General features: G+C 40.2%; 1 protein-coding gene across 2 annotated transcripts in view; it reads right to left on the reverse strand.

Moving 5' to 3' along the window:
* Positions 1-7249: 7249 nt before the first annotated feature.
* Positions 7250-23017, reverse strand: part of SLC1A7 (solute carrier family 1 member 7) — a 51327-nt gene continuing 35559 nt past the window's right edge. Inside the window, exons 8-11 of one of the 2 annotated variants that reach the window (XM_042030719.1) lie at positions 17928-18122; positions 14669-14803; positions 10648-10747; positions 7250-8537 (exon numbers count right to left, since the gene is read on the reverse strand). In XM_042030719.1, coding sequence (XP_041886653.1) covers positions 8343-8537; positions 10648-10747; positions 14669-14803; positions 17928-18122 — 625 coding nt within the window. In that variant the 3' untranslated portion in view covers positions 7250-8342. Of the gene's footprint in view, positions 8580-10647; positions 10748-14668; positions 14804-17927; positions 18123-23017 lie in introns of both variants that reach the window. The other variant, XM_042030718.1, reaches the window with a different exon arrangement.

A 23017-nucleotide genomic window follows, 5' to 3' on the forward strand; every position in this document is an offset into this window, starting at 1 on the left:
GAGCTGGGCTGGCAGGGCTGCTCTTAAGGCATCTGTAGCCAAACCCCCTCCTCCTCTTCTGCTGCTGTGCAAGACAGATACAGAGGACTTTTCCTGAGCAGATGTTTGGTGCATGCAGGAGCGAGGCTGTGGGCCTGCATTAGCAAAGTGGGTAAGAGTGGGAAGTGTTCTCCTTCCTAGGACCCCACTGCCATTTCTTCTGCTCCCCAGTGGTCCACACGGGGCAGGGAGGCAAGATGGGTCTGATCAAAACTTCATGATTTTTCTCTCTTGACAGTGTTTCCTGATGGTAAATAAGAGTTTAATTTATAATGCAGCTTCTCACCATGTTGACTGAGCCCACTAATATTTTTGCAAATTTTCCTTTAAAAAATCTAAGCAAATTTATTCTTATTTAATAAGAATAAAGACATATTTTACAAATAATATTTTTGATGGGAAGCAGTGTCTTGGAAAACTTCTATGATATAGTCCAAGATCCTGTTTATTGATTTCACTCTACAGCGTAATGTTGGTGAGTCTTGTTTCCTGCGTTTGGGAGTAGTTAGCCTAAAAATTTAAACACATATATGAGTTTTATATAATATGAGTTCAGCTTTGTTTTTTCAAAATATTTCCTTCTCTAATGGGATTAAGTTATGGAGGTCATTGTAATTGGTTTATTATGTTGCTAATACAAGAACAGTGAGTAAATTCCCTAAAGAACTCCATTGCCTTTAGTGAGGAAAATATTGGTGTGCCCTGTAGCTCTGATTCATGCTGCTATTATGAAGTCAGCCAGCTGTGAGATATATATGCAGGCAATGGATGATAAATGTGTTCTAATAATCCAATATACAAAGTATTTCCATAAAAATTCTTCAGTAGTATCCAAGGACATTAAAAAGTCCATCAATAAAGTCCTTCTTTAAACGGTTTTGAATCAGGCAAAGACTTTAATGCACAGTTGTACAGGCTATCTCAAGTTTTCCCCATGGTAGTTCCAGCATCTGTTTTTAGCATATGTTATGGTACTGCTAAGAACGTTGCTTCTGATAAAAATTTGTATTGATTTTCAGTATTTTCAACTCCAGTTGCAACAAGAAATTAATGAGACTCATTTTGTTACTTGGGATATAATTGTGTGTTTGTTGAGAGCCATCACAGGAATTAGCTTTAAAAAGATCTTAAGACATATCTTTTATGCAGGATTAAAATTAACTTTGATTACTTACGTAACACTCTAGATGTCTCCCCATCTTTCTGGTGGACCTCTGTTTTGGGTCTGTTTAATACAAATGCAGCAGTGGGATAAAATGCAAAGCACTTCACTGATGTGCTGAAGAGTTGAGTTGCTGTACCCTGAGGCACCCTCATCATCCACAGCTTGAATAATTTGACACTGGAAGACTCATTTTGTTTGTTATTGTTCCTGCTCTCTGCAAAGCAGGTAGGAAGAACCAAAGTGAATCTCCCAATGCCAAACCAGGCAGGAACAACCAAAGTGAGTCTTCCAGGTTGTTCCCACCTGTGGGATGAACAAAATGGGATGCAGATCACCTCTAATACCTTTTGTGAAATTTACTCAAAAGCTTGTGCAGAAAGTGCAGCATGGAACTGTACATCAGTCCTGTGCTCAGCACCAGTGAGGAAACCACAGCTGAGAAGGAGCTGTGGAAATTCTCGCAGTTGCAGAGCTTTTAACCTTCCTTTCCAAACTTCCTGCTAGAGCTGGATCCAACCACAGTGCTGGACTGACACCCTCCTGTCCATCCCGATTCCTCCCTCCCCAGATACTTAGTTAGGAAGGTTTCATGTCAGATAAATTCTTTCTTTTGTTAAAAAAAATGGATGATTTATTCTAAAACAAACTTTATACTGGTGAACTATCAATATAGACTACCCAAATCTCTGTACTTGGAGTTTGTTTTCAGGAAAACATATTAAATATTAAAGAAATATGAAAGCATTTAAATGGAAAAGAAGATGAAATATCTTTGAAAATGCTCAGTTTGACTTAGTTCTGTATACTTTCCACATGTTTTTAATAGCCTAGTGGTAAAACCCAATAAAACCACTAGAAGCAATGAAATCATAATGAAACATCTCAAGGTCAGTCTCATTTTTCTTTTGGTTTTGCCATTTAGCCCATGCAGTATTTGTAGCAGATGTAATATGAGATATCTGTGAACATAAAACACTTCTTGTTTTGCTCCCCTACTTTTTCCATCTTATTAAAATACTTTTTTTGGAGGGGGAGGGGGGAGTGGTGGGTCTAGAGATACCAGATCCTTTTTAGGAAAGTTCAAAAGCAGTTAACTACAGTGAATTTCATGTGGTGGGTCAAAGCCTGGCTCTCAGCTGGTGTGATGTGCAGAAACACAGAAGCATCCATTTAGTTCCTAAATGAAATTCAGATACCTCTTTGTGATGAAAGATGGCTGATTCTAAAGCAGCAGATGCAGAACTCTGCACCTTGTGGAACAAAACCGCCAGAGATGAAACCTGAAAAGCAAAACTGTGACCTACCTGAGAACATCCCAGTGAAATTCCCAGTGGAATGGGAAGTCTAGAGTTTTGTAATGATTTAATTGACCACTCCTCAGGAACAACATTTGCTTGTTCTAGTGCTGGACTGAATGCTCTGTGCTGGTTTGGAAGGAAGAACAGCTGTGAAGAGTCACAAATGCCTGGGGGTACCTGCAGACTTGCCTTTAGTGGCCCTGTGGGGACAGGAGCTTTGTGAGGAGGGATGCCTTGCTCCCTCCCTACGTCTCCAGCTGTTGGTACCGTCTCATTGTGGAGCCAGCAGGGAAAGAAGGTTTGATTCTATTGCAGGAGAAGTGACTGAACAGTTTTGCTCTTCACTTACCACACTCCCCATGTTGTCTTTCTGAAGCCTTCTGTTCTCGTTGCCCAAAATACCACTCTCTCAATAACAGACTGCTACGATTTTACTTTGACAGCCTGTAAAATTTCTAAAATACCCTGTGACACAAATCTGCCAAAAGTCTCAGCTGTGCCAAATCCATTCCCATATATCATCTTCTAGGCAACAGAGGTGCAACTGTTGCTACGTTATAAATGATGGCATCTGAGGTTGTCACTTAAAATGGAAGCCTGGCAATTCCTGTGAATGTTGTGATCCTGTGCTTCCAGAGAGACAGAAGTGGTTAATCCAAGGTAATCATGAGTCCCCTTTACTGTGTTACATAACTGTCTCAGTCTTCAGCTCGTTTATCCTTACCATGCATCACCCTGTTGATTTAGAAAGGACCTTTTCTCTGTTTACAGATGGAAAGCAAACCCTGCATTTTTGTGGTCACTTGACAATGAGATCACATGGGAAGGCTGAGTGAATTACGAACCTGACCTTAAGTAGTGACCACCCTTCCTGTTCTATTGATCTCATCCATCTGGGGTTTTGTGGGACAAACCTTCTTATAAATTCCAGGAATATCAATCAGTGTGCTCCAAAGTAGTTAGTGAGGAATGTAATCTGAGTGTCTCTTGTCTCCTTAGTTGTAAGTGAAATCACGAGCTAAACCGAGAATTTTAATACGTGTTTCATTTTCAGCTCAGCCCTTAGTGAATGGGTGCATTAAATTTGTCTATTCTGGGGCCTCTTTTCCAAATGCAGCAAAGTCAGATACTTATTATTGCAAAAAGCTGTGCTCTCCCACTGCACGTTAGGCAACAGTAGCGTCCCAATAGAAAAACCTTTGTTGCTTTTTCTCTTCGCTGTACTTAGTCCTCAGCTGGGGGGCTGTGATCTCAGTCGGCTTAGTGCCTGCAAGTGAAAGCCAGCAATTGTTCATTGCCTCTGTGTCTGTAGTGACAGAGCTGCTCTTGCTGTAAAAACACACCTGGGTGCTCAGCAGAGACACGGACACGGGAGTGCTTAGCGTTGGGCAAGATCAAAGGCAGCCTGAGCTTTCCACATTCAGTTCATTTCCCAGGTTACACATTTTGCTTGCACACATCAACCACCTTCTGCTAATAGTTACCTCATTTTTATGGAAAGCACAGAAAGGAGTGAGGTAATTTCCAAGATTATCCATCTGGCTTGAAGATGAAGCTTTCTCTCTGCTTTGAAAATGTTACAAATCAGTTTGCTGTTGTTAAAAATGGACTAAAATTAATGTTTATTGTTGAATTGAAAGCAAGACCTCATCAAATGGGGGTGTTAGAGAGTTCCTGTATTTTCTAAGAGCTTTAGAATTGCTGGTATAGCAGGGTGGGCATCTCCAATTTAATGTTTTGACTATTTAGATCATCTTATTTGTATGTTAGGATTCATATTCAGCTGGCACAAATAAATTTGGCTGCAATTAAATCATTTAAGTGGAATCAGTTAAGACTAGCAGAGCACATGAGTAATTGTATTAGTTCTATAAACTTCTGTATTTGGGTTGGCAGCCTAAAAGCTTTTGGGAGTTGGTGGGATGTGTAAGTGCTCTGGTTGTGTCTCTTTCTCTCAGTTGTAATGGTTGCACAAGGATTTATTACAGCAATTCAACACTGCTAAACTTCCTTGGCATTGGCAAAATCCTCAAGAACCTGTTTTAATATGTCTTTAATAATGTTTTATGCCACAACAATCTGCAGCAGCTTCTTTCCTCTCAGTAGAATCTTCAGAGCAAAGGAGTTGCAAATTAACGAGCATAAAACAACTGCCTCTGATAAGTATGTGCTAATTTGTTTTGTTTCCCAAATTATTTCTTCTATAGTTATACAATGTTATTTCTTCTATAGTTATACAATGTTATTTCTTCTATAGTTATACAATGCACCACCCTTCTTAATTATCTTCTTTCCTTCCTCAAGACTCTTCCCCAGTGTGCCTTGAGTATACTTCAATTGGCTACATTCCCTTTCTGATTAGCAGGGGGAGAAATAGGATTGAATGTTGCCAGTTAAGAAATATGTTCTTTCCACATATGCTTGAAATTATACCATGCAAACTGTTGTAATAAGTGATTGACTGGTCGATTGATTGATTTTTTTAATACAAATTCTTTGAGACTATAAAGGTCACATGTTTGTTTTTATGCTCTGAAAGTAGGAGAAACATATTTACCAACACAAAGCTTGCACTTTAACTTGATGATCAACAGCTTTGTTATTTTTGTTGGAAGGAAGTGTGATTATAACTGGAAAATATGAACAGATCCATGCATACAAATATGGAACCTACTGCTAGTCTAATTGCACTGTGCATCAAGATGCTTGACAACACACACCATGAGACACAGAAGATAGTTAAATGGAGGAAAACTTACCATAGAAATTATCATAACTTCAGTGTTCACCTCTCCCCAGCTAACAGTGGTATTTTGTGTTCAGTACCGAATGACTGCTGTAGCAGTCAGGTGCTCCAAACAAGGTCACAATACACTAAGCAAAACATATTTACCAGAACCAAGACACAAAGTGCCTTAGGCCTCTAGTTACCAGGCTTTCATACCACAAATGAAAAAGGCCAGGTGAGAAACAGGACCATTGCCTTCCTCCCAGCTGAATGGGAGGCACATAATGGTGTAAACCCCAAGTTTTAAAGATCCAAACACTACAGTGTAAAAAACATAATGGATTTCTAATTTGCAAAGCAGAACTGGACACTCTCTGAATAGGATTTGAATGCAAAAAGCAGATTTTAAACCAGCCTGTTGATTCCATAAAAATATGGCTCTGCGCATGAGACTCCTGCCTTACCTACTTGCTGGAGCATAATGGGCAAAATTGTGATTTTCATTGTTATGTAGGACTTGAGCAGCACAACTGACCATGGGTCTTTGGTGCTTTATCTCATTTGAAGTTCTCCTTACAGAAGCTGTAAGCACCAGAGTTGACTTAGAGCTCTTGAGCCATGACTCCACTGAAGAGTGTCACACCAAGTAAACTGTCTCAGGCAAGGGGCAAAAGGATTTGCACTTTGTAGTTAGCCAGAGATTGTATGTGGCTGGGGAAGAAGGTGGTGGTAAGGCTAGGAGCACTTTCTGCTTGGCACAGTGGCATGGTGTGTGGGCAGACTCTCCAAAACCACTTAGTCTGGAACTACTTGTTCCAAATCTTGGATCTTCTTGGCCTCTTTCTTCATTATTTTTATCTATGCAAAGTGATTGTAAACTGATAGATGACTGGCAGGATTATACTATCACTTCAGGTAGCTGTAATTGACTGGGTGAAGCTGAAACTTTTCGTAGTGTTTTCTTTCTAGGCAAAGTTGGCATGCAGAGATCCTGCCCTGTCCATGTGCCCTTACCCTTTTTCATCCCTGGCTGCTTGATCTTGTCCCTGTATCACCCCTTCACTTGTGTTGACACAACTGTCTGTTAGGACTATGCTAAAAACATATGTGAACTGGTTTGAATTAAAATTACTTCTCATCTGGTTCTTTGTCTGGCCTCATAAATAACTGGGTCTGTACAGCTGGGAAAGGAGGGGAGGCAGTGCAGGCAGGAATGGGCAGCTGGGGAAGAATGAGGGGGGCCTCCTGGAACTGCCAGTGCTGCTCAGAGGAAAAGTATCAGATGTTATGTTTGTCAGTCAGTGTTTCTGCCTGTTCAGAGGCACAGATCAGCCTCAGCTCTCCCCAGTCACTCATTCTAATGACACTCTGCAGAGCAGGTCCTTTACAGGAATTGTTCTGGAGCAAATTGCTCTGAATCATTTCAGTTTTTCCCTATTCTTTGTATTTTGAGTGTATTGTTTTCACTCTAGAGTCAAATCAGGAAAATAGTTACCAACTGTACATAGTTTCAAATTAATACATAATTTCTGAGGAACTACCGACAAAGAAGACTTATGTGTGTTCTTTCTGGCTTTACTACTTGATAATTAAACTACGTATACTGCAGTGCTCTGAGGCAACTAATTAGTGCATGACAGAAATAGTCTGAACAGGAGCCCTCAAAGAAGAGGTGAACATGTACATCTCAGGAAAGCTACTAATAATGAATGAATGATACACTGAATCTGCAATGAACTAATGCATGAAGCACTTCTGCTTCTGGTTAATGCAGAAATTGTCCTTTTTGACTGGGTTATTTTTTCCCTACAGATGAGAAGAGCATATTAAAATACCAGGCACATGGTATCTCAAGCTGCTGTGTCACAAGTAGCTAAATATAATATGTCAAGTGTATTGGTATGAGCTGGTATGTAATCTCTGGATCAAATCCCAGTTTTTCAAAAGGTCTCCTCACTTCCACTCTCTATTTTAGCAGAGACATAAGAAGACACTAAGAGTAGAAGAGCACAGACAGCCTGTTTTTAAATGGCAGGTTTATTAAAAATGTTCTCTATCACAAACACTGGAAACATATGCAGCAGATTTTACTGTAAGTGAAAGATTCAGTGGATAGTGGAAAGGGAGTATCTGTCAACCGAATGATGAGAAATAACGGGGCAGTTACCACAGCAAACTCCTCACAAAATCCCATTATAACTCAGCATCCTCGGGTTCCAGTTCGTGTTCAGTCTGCCCTTAGGATGCAGCACATGGTTCATGAGCTTGAGCTTTGAGTTTATACATATTTACAGTAGAACAACCTATAGGTTACAGGAGAGGACACATTAGCACCAGTGCTTATGGATTAGGGCTCACGTTGCCTCTGCCACTGCATGTGCATGGAACTGACTTTACTGAAGGGTTAGGTTAAAAAAAGGTTAATAAATCTGGCACTTGGAAGGCAAACTGTGCTCTGACATGACCTAGGAGTTCTTTGTGTTAGGTATCACACTTGACTGCCTGTCTCTGAAGGCTGCCCATCACAATTACCTTAATGCCCTTTCTTGCACAAATGCTTCCCCTCTGCTTGGATTGTTATTTAGGAATAGATGTAACCCCTTGAGATCAAGAAATCAGTGTGATTTTCTTACTGCTGGTCTAAAACTAAGCACAAACTATATTTAGCAAATATTAGACAAAATTAGTATCTTTAGCAATTTTGGTGAAACATTATCACATAGCAAAAATTCTACAGTGTTTGTAATTACTGAGATTCACAAAAAAAAAGGCTTTGGTTAGAAAATCAAAAAGGGTCAAATAAAAAAAAGCTTTTAAAAAAAAGAAGCCAAAGGAGTGTCAAATACTATATTGAAGTCAGTGAGTGCAGAATAAAACAGTAGTAGTCCATTAGTTAATTTTTCAGTAGTAAAATCTTCCACCTAAAGAAGCCCATGTCTCTTGCAAGCTGTGTGTCTTTCTTGACGTTCACAGCTGGTCTCCAGGTTCCAGTACAAGCAGAGTGGGGATAATTCCACATTTTCCTGTTCAAGGCAAAGAGTCCTTCTTCCAGCTGTGAGGTAGAGATTGGGTATCAGGTCACTGGGGTGTGAGATATCTCTGAGTGTAGCAGTCACACATTTGTTTCTAGTTCATTTATTTCAATAGTGCAGTGGTCTTTACTGTTGGATTTCTTAGTGTGATTCTCCACTGGACTTTCTTCTTGCTCCACTTGTACGGGTATATGGTGCTGCAACCCTTTCACTGTTTCTGGTCCACGAGATTCATTCATGGTCTTCACACAACCATTTCTCTGGTAAGCCACAATCTGATGGATGTTAATAGGCTTAGTTTCACAGATCAATGGCACCTATGTGAAAAGCATTAAGATCTGGAATACTGCCACTGATTGCTGTATACAACAGGAAGGGAATTTTTACTTGGAAAGCCTCTGGGCTGCTTTACATTCACCAGGATTATCTAGAGCCTCCACAGACTTCCAGAAGCTGTTTCTCATATACTCTAAGGCATCTTTGCACACCATGTGCATGAAGTGAAGGAGTCTGTGTGAAAACGCAAATTCTGTCACAACTCTAATTCGACTTACACTCATGGTAACAGCTGCTTGCCATTGGTAAAGTGTTATAAGTAGGGTAAATAGAGACCAGAATTCCAGGGCTCACTTCAAAAGGTAGACTCTCAATGGCCACTGTGCTGAGCTCTGGGCAGTGCTTGCTCTTGGGTGTAATTAAATAAACCATTTGTTGTTGCCTTATGCCTTTCTTCTAACACAGTAAACCAACACCTGTCTCTTCAGTTTGCACTGCTTTGAAAGAAATAAAGGGGATTTTATTAACTGATTCAAAAGTTAAATATTGAAATGTTCTTTAAATCAAACCAGATTCTGATGGGGAAAGTAAGACGTAAATACTGGCAGAGAAAAGAGGTGGGCTTGCAGCTGAGAAAATACGGCCTTTGGGTATACATTACTAACTGCACAAATTATGCAGCCAAAATGTATGGCAGACTAGCAGTATATTTTAATACCATTACAGAGCATGATTCAAAGAAAAATCTCATCACAGATGACTAAATAATCCCTCAGGAGGGATTTTATATTACTGAGACATCTCTTCTTAAGTTCTGACAGTTCTAAATACAGCAGTGAAATGTCAGGAGGCCTGTGTTATGCAGGAACTCAGCCTACACTTCTGGCTTCGTAATGGATGAGGTACCTTACCCATAGGTTGTATTTTAGGGGTTTTGTAGGTAGCTGCATGTGTAGCCCATGTAGTCAGGCCTAATCCTGTCATCAGTAATTACTGCAGGTGCTAAGTACCTCAGAGGACACTGCTTGTCTTTCTACATACAACTTGAAAGAGCAGGAATTTTAAGTGAATGTTGCAGGAAGGCATGTGAATGGGATTGACCAGAAAGATTGCAGAATGAGAGAAATAATGATGGAAACAAACCTTTGCTATCTGTGTGGAATACTATAGATGATGCACAGAAATGAAACATGCCTTGTGAAAATTAGTCCTGATGAAGAAATGTTCCTGCCTGAACTATTCTGTTTTTGTGGAAGAAAGATAATGAGAGTCCGCCATGAGCTGAAATGGTTGGAGATTAGCACCTCCAAATCTGATGGGCTCATGGAATTAGGAACCTCCTTTGTCAAGGATTGAAGGAAGGACTGAGGACTTCCTGTTATAAGGAAAGACTTAGTGATGCATGCCAAAGATGAAGGAGAAAATGCATAGGAGTGGAAGGAGGCAGGGGCAGAATACAGAGGTATGTGTGCTGTATGAAATAAGATACAGAGGAGGTAAAACAGAGATGTAAGGAGGGACTTGTATTAAATGTAGAAGGCATGAAGATGTCTGAGAATGAAATCTAGAATGGAGTCATGTGCTTGTGCTAGTCTGGAAAGAAAATTATTGCAAGGGTGGCTTCAGATTATGCTGACTCTGGGGCTTGCAACACCCAGGGTAGTTGCTTTTGTGGTGAGCACACTGATTATGCATGTACACACTCATAGATACCTTTACCTCCCCCTACACACAGGGAGTCAAGGACATTTGTCACTCTGCTCTGTTGCTGGTCACACTTCGAGGGCAAATTACTGGCCAGTCAGGACCTGGGTGCTGAGTGTGGCACTCACAGTCCCAGCATCTTGTGCATTGCAGGACAGCGCAGCTGCTTCTGCTCCCATCCCCAGTGTGCCAGACACAGCTGGCTGGCAAGCCCTGAACTCCAGTGGCTTTTCACATGACCTCATGGAAAAACATCCCTCCACCCCATGTGCTAAGAAGCACATTGCCCAATTCTGTCCTCTCTGAAACACCTTTTATACACTGGAGGAACCAAATGTGGGAGCTCACAGGTTCTTTGCCATAATCCAGCACACCCTGGCACACCCTGGCTCACAGTGTGGTTACCTCGTCACCATCCTTGATAAACTCCTTCCGGCAGATGTGGGCCATGATCCCAGCAGCCAGCGCGTCCCCCAGGACATTGATCATTGTTCTAAACCTGTCTCTGGAAAATGAAACAGTCATTGTAAGTTATTGGCTCCTTGGGTACATTCCTGTGCCTCCATCAGCTGTTAATTATGGCTGAAGGACAGTTTTGCTGTTTTTATGAGCTAAAATGTTTAGAAATTTGAAGAAGTTTGGTATCAGGCATCCATTAGTTATTGAGCAGCTCAGTGGGGTTTTCCAGTCTTTTCTGAGCTTGGTGTGCTGTGCTGCCACACACTTTATTGTGTAACAGCTAAGTGGAGCAGCTGTGTCCTCCTAGAGAGGTGAGCTGATTCAGCACTGAAAAGGTGGAACAGCACATCACAGCTGCATCTCTGTCCCAGTTTATCTGTTAAGGTCTGGCAGTATGGCCTGATTTGGAGACTGGTGCTCCAACTGTCTGAATTCAATGAAAGCAGAGGTCAGCCAGCACAACCAGTACCTTGTATTAGTGATCATGGTACCAATCTCAGCAACCAAAGTGCTACTTAAGATCATTGTATTGGTAGAATGGGCAGGATACAACCAAAATAATTCAGAAGATTGCTATGTAACTACACTCACAAACCAAGCAACCACTGACCATATTTAAATAATATTAATTCCTGTAAAACCTGTGGTGACTTTGGCTCTTATGCTGGCTGTGCAGTAGCTCTTAAAGATTCTTCATTTTCAGTTACCTTTTCCAATTTAAATTTGTATGCTTGACAGTAGTTTGTATTTAATATAGTTTATTATAGTTTAACTATTTTTCATTTATTCACTTATGCGATTTCTTCCCTGTTTACACCTTCTGCACACTGTCTAGAAAATAAATCTGTTAAAATACAGACTGTAAATAGAGAAAAGTAACTGGCTGTCAAAGACAAGTGTTACACTTGAATCATCCTGGAAGCTATTAGTTAAAATTGATGAGATTTCAAATAGACGATATAGCATCTAAGTCTGAAATAAATTACATATTTTCCAAGAAAAACATATACATCTGAAGACTCTGTCATATTAGTAACTTAATTTATAAAGGTAGGTTATAAAATAGAGGTTCAGGAATCTCCAGATGTTTGGCTTATTAAAGCCAGTGACGGTCCAATATCAACACTGCCCAGATTTCTGATCCTGTGTCTTAATATAGAAAAGAATTGAAACTCTGTGCTGAGGTGGTTTTTTTTTCAGATATTTTAGGCAGGTACTCAGTGCATATAAATGTTTATGCAGTTGCCTGCTTAAATATCATGAAAGTTCCTGCATGAAAGCTTATTTGTGTGTGGAGTTACCCAAATTGTACGTGCAACTGCAAGTAACTTCAGCAATAATATTCCACAGCCTACACCTAGACATGGTTGTTGATTCCAGGACCCAGTCCTACACTTGTTTGCTCAATCAATTTTTTAAATTCCTGCTGTTGTGATTTTGGGTTTTGCTTTGAAGAAAATTTCCTTGAAGAACATGTTAAACGGGAAAAAAGCAGTTACAGCACATACTGATAAAAGTTCCTGTTACACACTGACTTTTTTCCTTGCTTGATTATCAAATAGTAATTCTTGGAAAGACATTCAGTGTTGTGAATTTTGGATTGTGCAACAACTCAGCTATGGTAGAGAAGAAGCTGTTTGAGCAATGCTGAAGAGCTTGCATTCCCTTTTGAACTCTGATTAGTATAATTTCTGAAGATGGGACTTTTCAGTGCTCCACACTGAAACTCTTAAGAAAAGGGACTGCCTGGCATATTGTTGGACCAGTTGTGTTCCATGTTCTGAGTGTATGGAGCAGTCTGCACTATGCATGAGTCGAACCACAGCACACACCACTGACATTTCACCACTGAGAGGCCACCCTGCTGCTGGTGGCGTTTGTCTCCATGCAAACTTGTCAGGTATCAGGTGTTGCAGTGGTATTTGAGCTGTAGATGATATTATTAAGGATGCAAAACTTTTACCTCGTGTTTAATGAGCTGGGAAACGTTTTGATTTTCTTCTTTATGTCTCTAAGCACTAGCTAAAGGTGTGAAGGTCACATACATGTTACGGCTACCTAAGAGAGTTTTAATACCTGCAGTGCATTGTAATGAGCATTTCAGTCTCGTGAGATCATCTAACCAGCCTTCTTTAAGCGTTCTTCATACTCCAATACTTCCAAAACTAATACTGAAAATATTCATCGTGTCAACCATGTTGACACTTTGCATCTGCAGGCTCTCGAAACCACCAAGTGCCAAAATACAGAAATACACTTTTTGTTTGAAAGGTCATCTGCAAAAGACAGAAAATTGTGTCTATTCCTTACTCACTTTTTAATACCATCTGGAGCTATAGCCTGAAAAGTTTTTTCTCTGTTGTTTTGAAAAGTTGTGTAAGACAAAAAGAAGCATAATTCCTATATACGCTGGAAGGCTTACTGGAAAAACAATGAAATGTTGATGTTGCAAGAGCTGGGCAAAAACTGAGCAATATAGAGGGGAAAGGCTTTTGTAATACAGTCTTAAAATATTCATACAACACAAGATTTATGGCTCCTATTAATGCTAATAATAATAATATTCTATTACACTGAACAGGAAATACTTTTTCTCACAATTCTTTGTACAAGAAAATAGGTAGCTAAAAGTTGAATAAAATAGGGATATATAACAGAATGGACTTGTAACACATTTTTACCCAGAACCTTGATGTAATGAAACTCCCTGTATTAAAGGAGATATATTTTATATAGCTCAAATAAAAATAATTTGGACATTTCCTTGTGTATGCATATGCTATTAAGCAGTTAATTGACATGCTAATGGGCTAGGGGCCAGTATTTCATGATTCATCTTCCTAGACTATTCAAAATGGATTGATTCATCAGCATTTACATAAAAGTTGAGAGTTCAAATAAACCACTCCTTACAAATTTTTAAAGTGGCTCTTCTCATGGGTGGTACAAATCCCTTTCATCCCAAGTGTGTTAAGTTTCAGCCCCTGCCTATGCTGTTAAATCCCCTGTGCTTAGGGATGCAGCAAAGTGCCCTCTCTACAGAACGGCTGCACTTGCAAAACTGGGGGCTGCAAGCAGCTGCTCCCTATTTAGCACTGAAATCAGAGAGCACAGAATTGCATCAGGATCCATGGTGAAAGGAAGGCATTATTAGTGCCAACACTCAGGCTGACTGTATTGGGGTTGCAGTAGCAGTAGCTGTACACAGCACACACCATCCCTGGGCTGTCATGGCTCGTGTGGGTGGAGGGATGGCAGTGATACTTGCTGGCTTCAGCAGTGGCTCAGGCCTCCAGCAGAGTGCTTCACTATGCTGAGATGGTGGCTTTGAAATGTCAGTGAACTGACAAGCAGAGTGCAGGCAAACCATGTTTCCTAGGGATGTTGGCCCCTTATCCTTGTCCAAGGCAAGGTGCCAGAGCTGCACCTTAAGCACATTTGTCTGGCCCAGCCTTCAAACGTGTCTTGAAGATCATCATCCAACCTAGCTAGCTGCAGCCACTTCCATTGCCTGACTATCCTTCTGGAAAAAAAAAATTTCTAAAGTTTTTTTGGGATCTGACTTGAGGTAGGTACTTTGTTCTATGTCTTCATCCTCCCTCCCTGTCAATGTGAAGATTGATCAATGTCCTCTTCTGGACAATCTTATCTTTGTAAAAAGCTGCTGTGGTGACCTTTTCAGCCTGCTCTGGTTTTAGACTAAAAGGACTCCACTTCTTCAGCCTTTCCATGCCAGATGTATTTGCCAAACTTATCTAGACTCTCTCATTTGTCTGTCTTTTTCAATATAATGTCCACATCAGCAGAATTTTTAATTTGAGGCCACATTAACACCATTTCAAATTACATAATCACTTCCTATGCCTTTTATAGATTTGTATTATATGTACTACTGTACCCCTGGAGACCATTTGTCTTTTTAGCAAAGTTGCCACCATGGAAAGCTCAAGAGCTTTGTGTTACTTACAGTGCCCAGTCGACGGCAATAATCAACGTGATGTCGTCTGTCGGGAGCCCCACCGAGGTGAGAACAATGACCATTGTCACCAGACCAGCTTGTGGGATGCCTGCAGCACCTATGCTGGCAGCTGTTGCTGTGATACTTTAACAAAGAAAGAAAGGAATAAGCTTTACTTTCTGCAAGAAACCATACCATGTTTCTAAACCATTCTCTTTCTTACACAAGCCACTGCACGGAAGTGCCAGTGTTTTGTGGACAGAATGCAGGTGAGACAGCAAGAACAGGCTAAACTGCCCAGGGCTGAATTGTCATCCTGAGCCTTTGCAGCCTTGGCACTGGTGGGGCAGTTTCAGTTCTCTCGAAGTATCAAAGTTGCAGAGCAGAGGGGCCAGCCAGGCTGTGGGCTTCTCTGAGTTAGGCCAGCTTCTCAAGGATCACAGCACCACCCAGCGCTGTGTGCCAGGAGTCTGCCAGCCCCACTCATTGCTGCTTCTCCTTGGCAGCCGAGCTCCCAGCAGACACCTTTGAGTCACCTCAGGCAGCTCCTGTGCCTGGCAAATACGCAGCTGGCCCTGCCTGGGGCCTTTCCTGTCAATCCATCTCAAGGGCTAGGCCAAGGTTAAAGAGGCTGGGCCAGGGGTGAAGCCCTTGCACAGCACATGGCTTTGCATACTTGGATCTGAATATGAAGCAAGCGTGAATATGACTGTACAGCTTCAGTTTCTGGAAAGTATTTTTACTTGACCTTCATATCATTTTTTTAGCCAGGCAAGCAGAAATGAATGGGAGACAAGGGCAAGAGTAGACCTGGCAGGCTTAACATTTTTTTCATAATGTTATTTTTAAGGGAGGGATGCAATTCCTTTTTCCAGGAGTAAAAGTGACTGGATATATCCATTTCCACCCAACTAGCAACTTGCAAGGGCTAGCCATCTAGCAGAAAGACAAAAAACCAAACGTTGACAGTTTTAAAAGGATGACAGAAAGCATTTACACTGATAATCTTCTGCATTCATCAGTCAAGAATGTCAGAGCTTTTGGCAAGCAGTTAAGCCTCATTAACCTCCTGTGGAAAATGAGGATAACGGTATTCACCCCTATGGAAACTGAAACACAGGGATATCCAGTCCCTTGCTTACAGCTGTACTGTGTACCAGTACAGCAGCAGCAGTATTTCTAACTAGAGCCCTTTTCTGCAATAAAAAAATACATTAGCATGTGGGTGTATTGGGGAAGGAGAAAGACTTAAAACTACATTTTGCAAAAGTTAACTTGTGTAGCATCCTAATAACATTGTAATAGAGCACAGGTAGGAAAGGACAGAAGCTCAGTAGCTGAGTAACAGATAGGTATAATGAACATTAAAAGGCTCTCCAGTTAGTGCTGGACTGCTTCTGCCGCTTAAATCAGGCCACAAAGTCTCAGGACTTAATTGGGATCAAAACCAGGACTGTTTAACTAAGATTTTACAAGCAAACTCATGTGCTATTCCATTCCATCTTCACCTTAATGTAGGTGTTTCTTTCTGTAAGATGCTCAGTTGATGGAAATATGATCTTTACTCTCTTTCTCTGCTACATCAATGTTTGCATTGATAGAAACTGCCAACCTGGATTTTACAAACAGTGAGCAAAGTAGACTGAGTATTTGTCTAACAATTTTTTCCTTCTGGCAAAAATATCCTGGCATTCAGAATTATTTGAATTTTAAATCTCCAGGTCCTAAAGTATCAAGATCTGGGGTAGGTTTGGCCTATAGAATGCAGCTAGAACTTGGATTAAGTTATTGAAGGTACTGAATCCACCATGATTGCCTGTTTAGCTTCCTCATTTGTAAGTGTTTTTACTTATTTTTCTTTTCTTGGATTTTTTCCAATCTTTACTTGCATTTTTATTCTGCTGTTTTATTTCTGTCTGGTCGTTATGTACTAGCACTTAATATGGGGAGTAAAAATAAAGAGATAAGAGAGGATTCTGCTAAGGAAAAGGTAGAGCTTACATTCTTTCCATTTACTATCACCCTTCTTCTCCTTAATTTTAAAAATTACTATTCTTTACTTCAAAGTGTGTGTAATGTCTGCTCATGCTCTGGGCCATATTTTAGCATCACATGCTAAAAAAATCTCAAAATTCCAAATCACAAAAGACTAAATTTTAGCACAGACTCATTCCAACAGTTTTCAAAGAGAGTGCAAGCCTGAAGCAAGAGCTCATATGGGCACAATTTATTTCTTCTTTTTGTAGTCCAACCAGGTCTTGCCAGAAGCCCATTAGCAAACCTCAGCTGTCATCTGGGGTTTCAGGACTCTCCTCTTCTTGTCATGAAGGTTCTTGGGTCCAGCAGAAGATGGGCAAGGCCCAGCAATGTAAATGGGGCAGTGGTGAGGTCAGTGGGTGGGTAGTTAAGCAGATCTCAAATATATTGCACAAAGCTCTGACTATGAGGAATGTTTTTATAATCATTTGTTCCCTGCTGGAAACCTGCAGGTTTCAGTCCCTGAGGCATTCTTTGGCAGTCACTGGAGTTATTCTGGCAGTAATTGTTCAGCTGGATCTTCTAGTCTTTTGGATCCATTACAGGCCTTTCAAGGATGGAGTACACAGCTATAATAATCTCTACCCACTGAGAGCATGGTTGTTTATGAAGTTTTCTTCTTTATCAAGCAGAAGAGAAGACAATTAAAAAACATCTGAGTGATCTGACATCTTCATGAAAACCTACCCTGATAGTAGCATCTGTCCTCCTTCCCTCTTCCCCTTAATCCTGCAAGAGCTTCCTGGCACACACTATTCCCCGTTACTTGATCTAAGACTTCCAGTTTTGCAACTTTTTAACCTTTTCCTTTCACTTAAAGATGCAAATCAGACTTGAAAACAATTGTGAAGTTTGAAATAGTGTTTTAAACACCAATAATAATAAAATGTTCCAATTCTAGAAGTGATCAATGGGTTGCCTAAATGCAAAAAGTACAGTTATCCTCAAACAGAAGCACATTTCCTGGTGTCCACATACATCTATTGAACAGGACCAGGACAATTTCTCTTTGTACAGTCCTGATCTCTGCATTGCTTGGAAACACCCCTTCCATGAGGGATGCATCCTTTGATAACAGCAAACATGAGTTTTGTTCTTAACATTGCTACATACAAGAGTTGTGCCTCAGACTCAACAAGGTGATGATCCTGTTGGGTCCCTTCCAACTCAGCAGATTTTATGATTCTATGCAGACAAGCAAATCCCAGCACATGGAATTTGTGCTTTGTACCTTATGGTAATAATCTGCCCAAAGTCCAGCTCGTAATTGTTCACTTGGGCGATGAAGATGGCGGCCACCGCCTCGTACAGCGCCGTCCCGTCCATGTTGATGGTGGCTCCCACGGGCAGCACGAACCGCGCAATCCTCCTGTCCACGTGGTTGTTCTCCAGCAAGCACTTGAAAGTGATAGGCAAAGTGGCTGAGCTGCAGAACAGCACAGAAGCACACATTGGGTTATTTTTGTTTCTGGGGAATTAATAAATTGTACCAAACCTTGTCTAGGCAGGGGAAATTCTACACAACCATCTGAGCACTGCTTCTCATTCCTTGCTCTGCATGTGACTCACTTACCGGGACCGTGCTCCTCCTGAGGGAGGCTATGGACAGTTACATGTATAAATGTTGGAGTTAGTGCTAATTTTGCTCCCAAAAATTAAAAATATTTTTCTCTCTTTCCCTGTTTCAGAAGAAAAGGGACAGAAATCCCACAGAGGCAGTGTTGTACACTCAAATGCAAGAAAAGGGAACAACACCCTGTGCAGCTTACTACTAAAACCTCTGAAAACTTTTGTACACTCATGGTTTCTAAAAATGTTTCCTTCCAGGCCTACCTCATATGTAAACAATTTTTTATTTCTGCAAGGGGTTAGACAAAGATCTTTTCAACAGCTGCCTGAAAATAAAAATTGCAGACAAAACGTCTGTATTTAGGAATATAAAATCCCATTTTCTCCCTGGGACAGATCTACCCACGTCCCTTGTGTGATCATATACCAACCACATAATTGCAGGTCATATAGTAATGTGTACATATGTAAATGAGACATATGTGTGTGGAATATAATGGAATGGTATAAGACCATTTGACAGGTACTTATTTTAAATTGATCCCTTCAAAACTCTAACTCACAATTTCATACCCTAAAATATATTTCCAAGTTTTGTTTTCCTTGACCAAGACAATTAACGAAATACTATATGGTCAGAAATGTTCTCATTTTCAATAAAAGGCACACATTTTTAAATAGTAACACATTGAAATGTGTTTATTTGTATATTTTATCAGCTTTTTGGTACACATTCTGCATTTTATCAAGTGGTCACATTCACTGATATGTTATGAGTAATGAAACTGCATTCAGGTGAATGAGGGGGATTTTTAATGGCACATCAGTTTGTATGGAAAATAAGTAACACCACTGAAGAAAAAAAACAAATGGCAAAATATTTTCCTTGTTATTATACCAATTTTAATACACTGCTCAGTATCTGAGACTATTTAAATGTAATATAGCAAACTCCTTCAAAATTATTCCAGAGTTACCTCTAAAAAAGATAGTTATAGGGGAAATATTGGTATGGTGACACTGTGGTCTTCAGTGTCCTGTTCTCATGTGATTTACATGCCCTTAGACAGGAAATCCAGGTGTCTTTCCCCTGGTTTGGCAGTCAGATTGCTCTGTCACTGTGTGTTGTGACCCTCACATCACAATGTGGCTCCAGTACCTAAACCTTGTAATGATCATTATCTGTTCTTAATTGAAGATAACACATTGGATCTGCAAATTCTTTCTCAGTTGTTGCAAATGTCCTATAAAAGCACAGAGGGATTCAAAAAACTCTAAAATCACAACCTCAAGCTTGCAGGAATACATAAGCAAAATGTTTCCATGAGTAGGAGTTGTCATTTTGTATTTGCAAGCTGTTGTTCGAGGAAAGTGTTTGGAAAGGAAAAGTAGCTTCCTGCCCTGGAAACACAAAACAAAAAAGACAAGGCTATGTTTTCATTATGATATCTCTCTTTTCTATAATTTCATGAAATCTGACTGCTGAATGATTTACTACAAACTACCAGTCACTGCCTGAAAATCCAGACAGAAATCTTTCTCTAAGTATCTAAATATGCTGGAAAGGCAAGAGAGCAATGGGAATCTGATTACCTCCCGTAACTGGAGTATATTAAACTTTTAATTCAGGCAGTCCTAGTATTTAATCAATACTTACTTTGAAAAACAAACACAGCAAAGCATAACCCCATAATCCCCAAGCTGCACATGAGATGTCATTTTTCTCTTGGGCATGTCTGTCATTTTTCACACAGTTATTTGTGAATGACTGAAATTCTCTGAGTCGTGTTTACCATAAAATGTTCATAAAAGAAGAGGATAAGGCTGTGGCTCACAAATAATGTAGAACTGAAAGCCCTGGAATAGCTGCAACTAGAAGCAGACTCAGTAGCATTTCTAGATGTTCTGACTAGCAGCTTGGCCAAGAAACAATTATTTAACTTATTATTCATTGTCTCCCTTTTCTGCAGCTACTCAGTTTTGGAGAGTTACTTGTTTTTAAAGACTGTCTTCCCTCAGACATTTGGCTTTTCTGTAACAAATCCCTGCCTAATTTCTCTGGGGGGAAAAGAGGACAAAAAAGGTGATCTTACAAGTCCTTTCCACGTTGCCCACACTCTGACATACCGGAATATTAAACCTAAGTGTCTGCCTGTTCTGAAGGCAGAGAGCTGAGCTGTCAAATATGCAAATTTTAACTGGTTGACATATTCCAATTTGGTTGAGATGTGAAAAAGATAATGCAAAACAATCTCTTAATACCAATGGCACAACCAGCAAAATCCCCATCTATTTCCTTTGTTGTAAATAGATTTTGTGATACTGTTTTTGCAAGAATTCAAGTTTTAAACTTGTGCACTATCTCACAGAGTCAGGTGTGTCTTTCATTTGAATTTTATGCTGACTGAAGTAAAATTTCTAAGGCACATAACAGATTGGATTGGTTGTTTGTTAAATATGTTGTTTGTTAAATATAAAATAAAAAAGAAAACAGGCAGAATGTAAGTGCAATGATGATGAAAAACATGCAAGATATAAAAAGGAAGCAAATTTCCAGGTCTTGGATTCCTCTACTTTCTTAGCACAGGCTACTTTACATCCCTGATTACCCTTTCAGCACCTTTTTCATATAAATGAACTTTTCCTGAATACAGGTGACAGAAGTTATGTGGAGTATCCTAGGAGAGGTTGTCTTGTTCAGTGATGGTTCATTTTTACTCATAATGTATCATCTGGCACATACCAGAAAAATATGTCATATTCAAGGCTTTGGCTGTTGGTGACTCTCAGGAGGCAAAGGAAAAAAGCTCCTACTGTAATTTTGGAGTAATATTAATATATAATTTCAATATTATAAAAAACACTATCAAATAAATAATTTGTCTCATTTGTCTTTCAGGTTGAATTAGGTGAAGTTTTTTCTTGAAAGGTACTTTTATCTAGTATTAGACAGTGGAGCAGTAACATTAAAGCCTGACATTTAATATTTATTAGGAGGAAAAAATACTCTAAAGCACTGATTTTAATCTGTTAAGTCTTGTAAAACCTGACCCAAGGCTTTCAGCTGAGAAGTATCTTCTCCCAGCATTAACTCTGACAATTAAAAATACATTTTCAGAGTCTAATCTCAATTTTGGAATAAAATGCTGTAGCTGCAGAGACTGAGCATAAGCTAATGCTGGCCCAGGCCAAGCTTTTACTAGTGAGAGCCACAAAGACAGCCAGTCACTGTGGAAGAACAGCTGTTCAGCCTGCTCTGTTTATCTTATCATTCAAATGCATTTTGATATTTGCTCCAAAAAAATCAGCAAACTGATCTCATCTCCCCTGTCTAAATCTGCCTTTAATTTACACTGTGCAATAGCCAAGATCTTAGTGTTTCATAAGCAGCAAAAACCTTGAAAACCTCATGGTTTATAATTCATCTTCAGAGAAGATGAAAATTGCTTCTTTTGATGGGATGTCCCACTGAAAAGATGCTGCTTTAATTCATTAATGATATGGAAAGATGACCTAGAAAACCAAAATTCCCTCTTGCCATTAGAATGAGGAAAGCTAAAATCATGAAGAATTTTGCCTGCAGGCCAAATTCTGCTTTTTCAGTGTGGTAAGAGGTGACAAGATCAAGGGCAGTGTGGGGGGAAGAAAGCAGAGTCAGGAATCCATCCCCCCAGCTGTGCAGCCTGGACACCCCAGAGCAGGGTGGGCAAAAGCAGCACATGCCCACCCTCAGTGATGCAGGAAGGAGGACCTGTGCACGTTCATTGTGTCCTAAATGATGCACCAAAGGAAAAAGATCTGCTTATCTGCCCCTGCCTCTCCACTGATGGCTGTGCAAACCAAAATACTGCTGTGATTGGGATTTCTGGAGAAATATAAGGGGACTGGGAATGGGGTGCAGAACCTTTCACAAGAGGGAAACAAGCAGAAATAATGTTGAGATTCAGTAAAATCATTTCCATCAATGGCTGTTAGCGGCTTTCAGGTTTCCCTGTGTTACATTCTTGGGTTTTGTAAATGGTATTGTTTTTGCTTCTTGTAGTTTGATCTCCAGCTTTACAAACAAGCTTTCCACAGGTGCAGACTATCTGCAATGAGTATCAGCACACTGGCCTGTGATTTTCTTTCTATCTTTAGATGTAGACCTGAACCAACACAGAAAACTCTCCAAGAAACACATCAGTATTCTTAAAATCAACTCTTTATTCTTCTCTAGGATGATCTGAAAATCCAATACCCACATGACAAGTGTTATATAATGCCCCCGTGGCAAATCTTATTTAACCAAATACAGATGTGTTGACTGTCAGGAGAGGCAGCTCTGCTGTCCAGCCCCAATTATTTGTGCATGTTCTCTTGGCAACAGCTCAGTTATGTGCAGTATCCATTCCTTTCAGTGTAACGAAGGTGAAAAGTTCAGCTATTTCTAGACAAGACACTGCTATTTGAGCAGAAAAACATTGGAAACCATGTTGGGCCTGTGTTGGATTTGCAAAATATACATACTCTTAAGGAGGGACAAACAACTAAATCCAAAAATGTCCAAGGCCCAAATCTGTATGTTCAGAGCCTTTCCTCCAGACTCACCTTACATTTGGTGGTACTTTAGCGTCTCTCAATAAAGATACTAAATCTGGTAGCAAGTCCTGCTGGTGGTTCTGGTGACAGACTGAGCTGCCAGCTGGTGCCAGAGCTCTGTTCCCAAACTACACCCTCTCTGGGCCTATAAATAATTATTCCTTGCACAGCTGA

The sequence above is a fragment of the Corvus kubaryi genome, unplaced genomic scaffold (genome assembly GCF_017639235.1).
Source record: "Corvus kubaryi isolate FWS band 111438036 unplaced genomic scaffold, C.kubaryi_AGA036_p1.0 37334, whole genome shotgun sequence".
Lineage (NCBI taxonomy): Eukaryota > Metazoa > Chordata > Aves > Passeriformes > Corvidae > Corvus > Corvus kubaryi.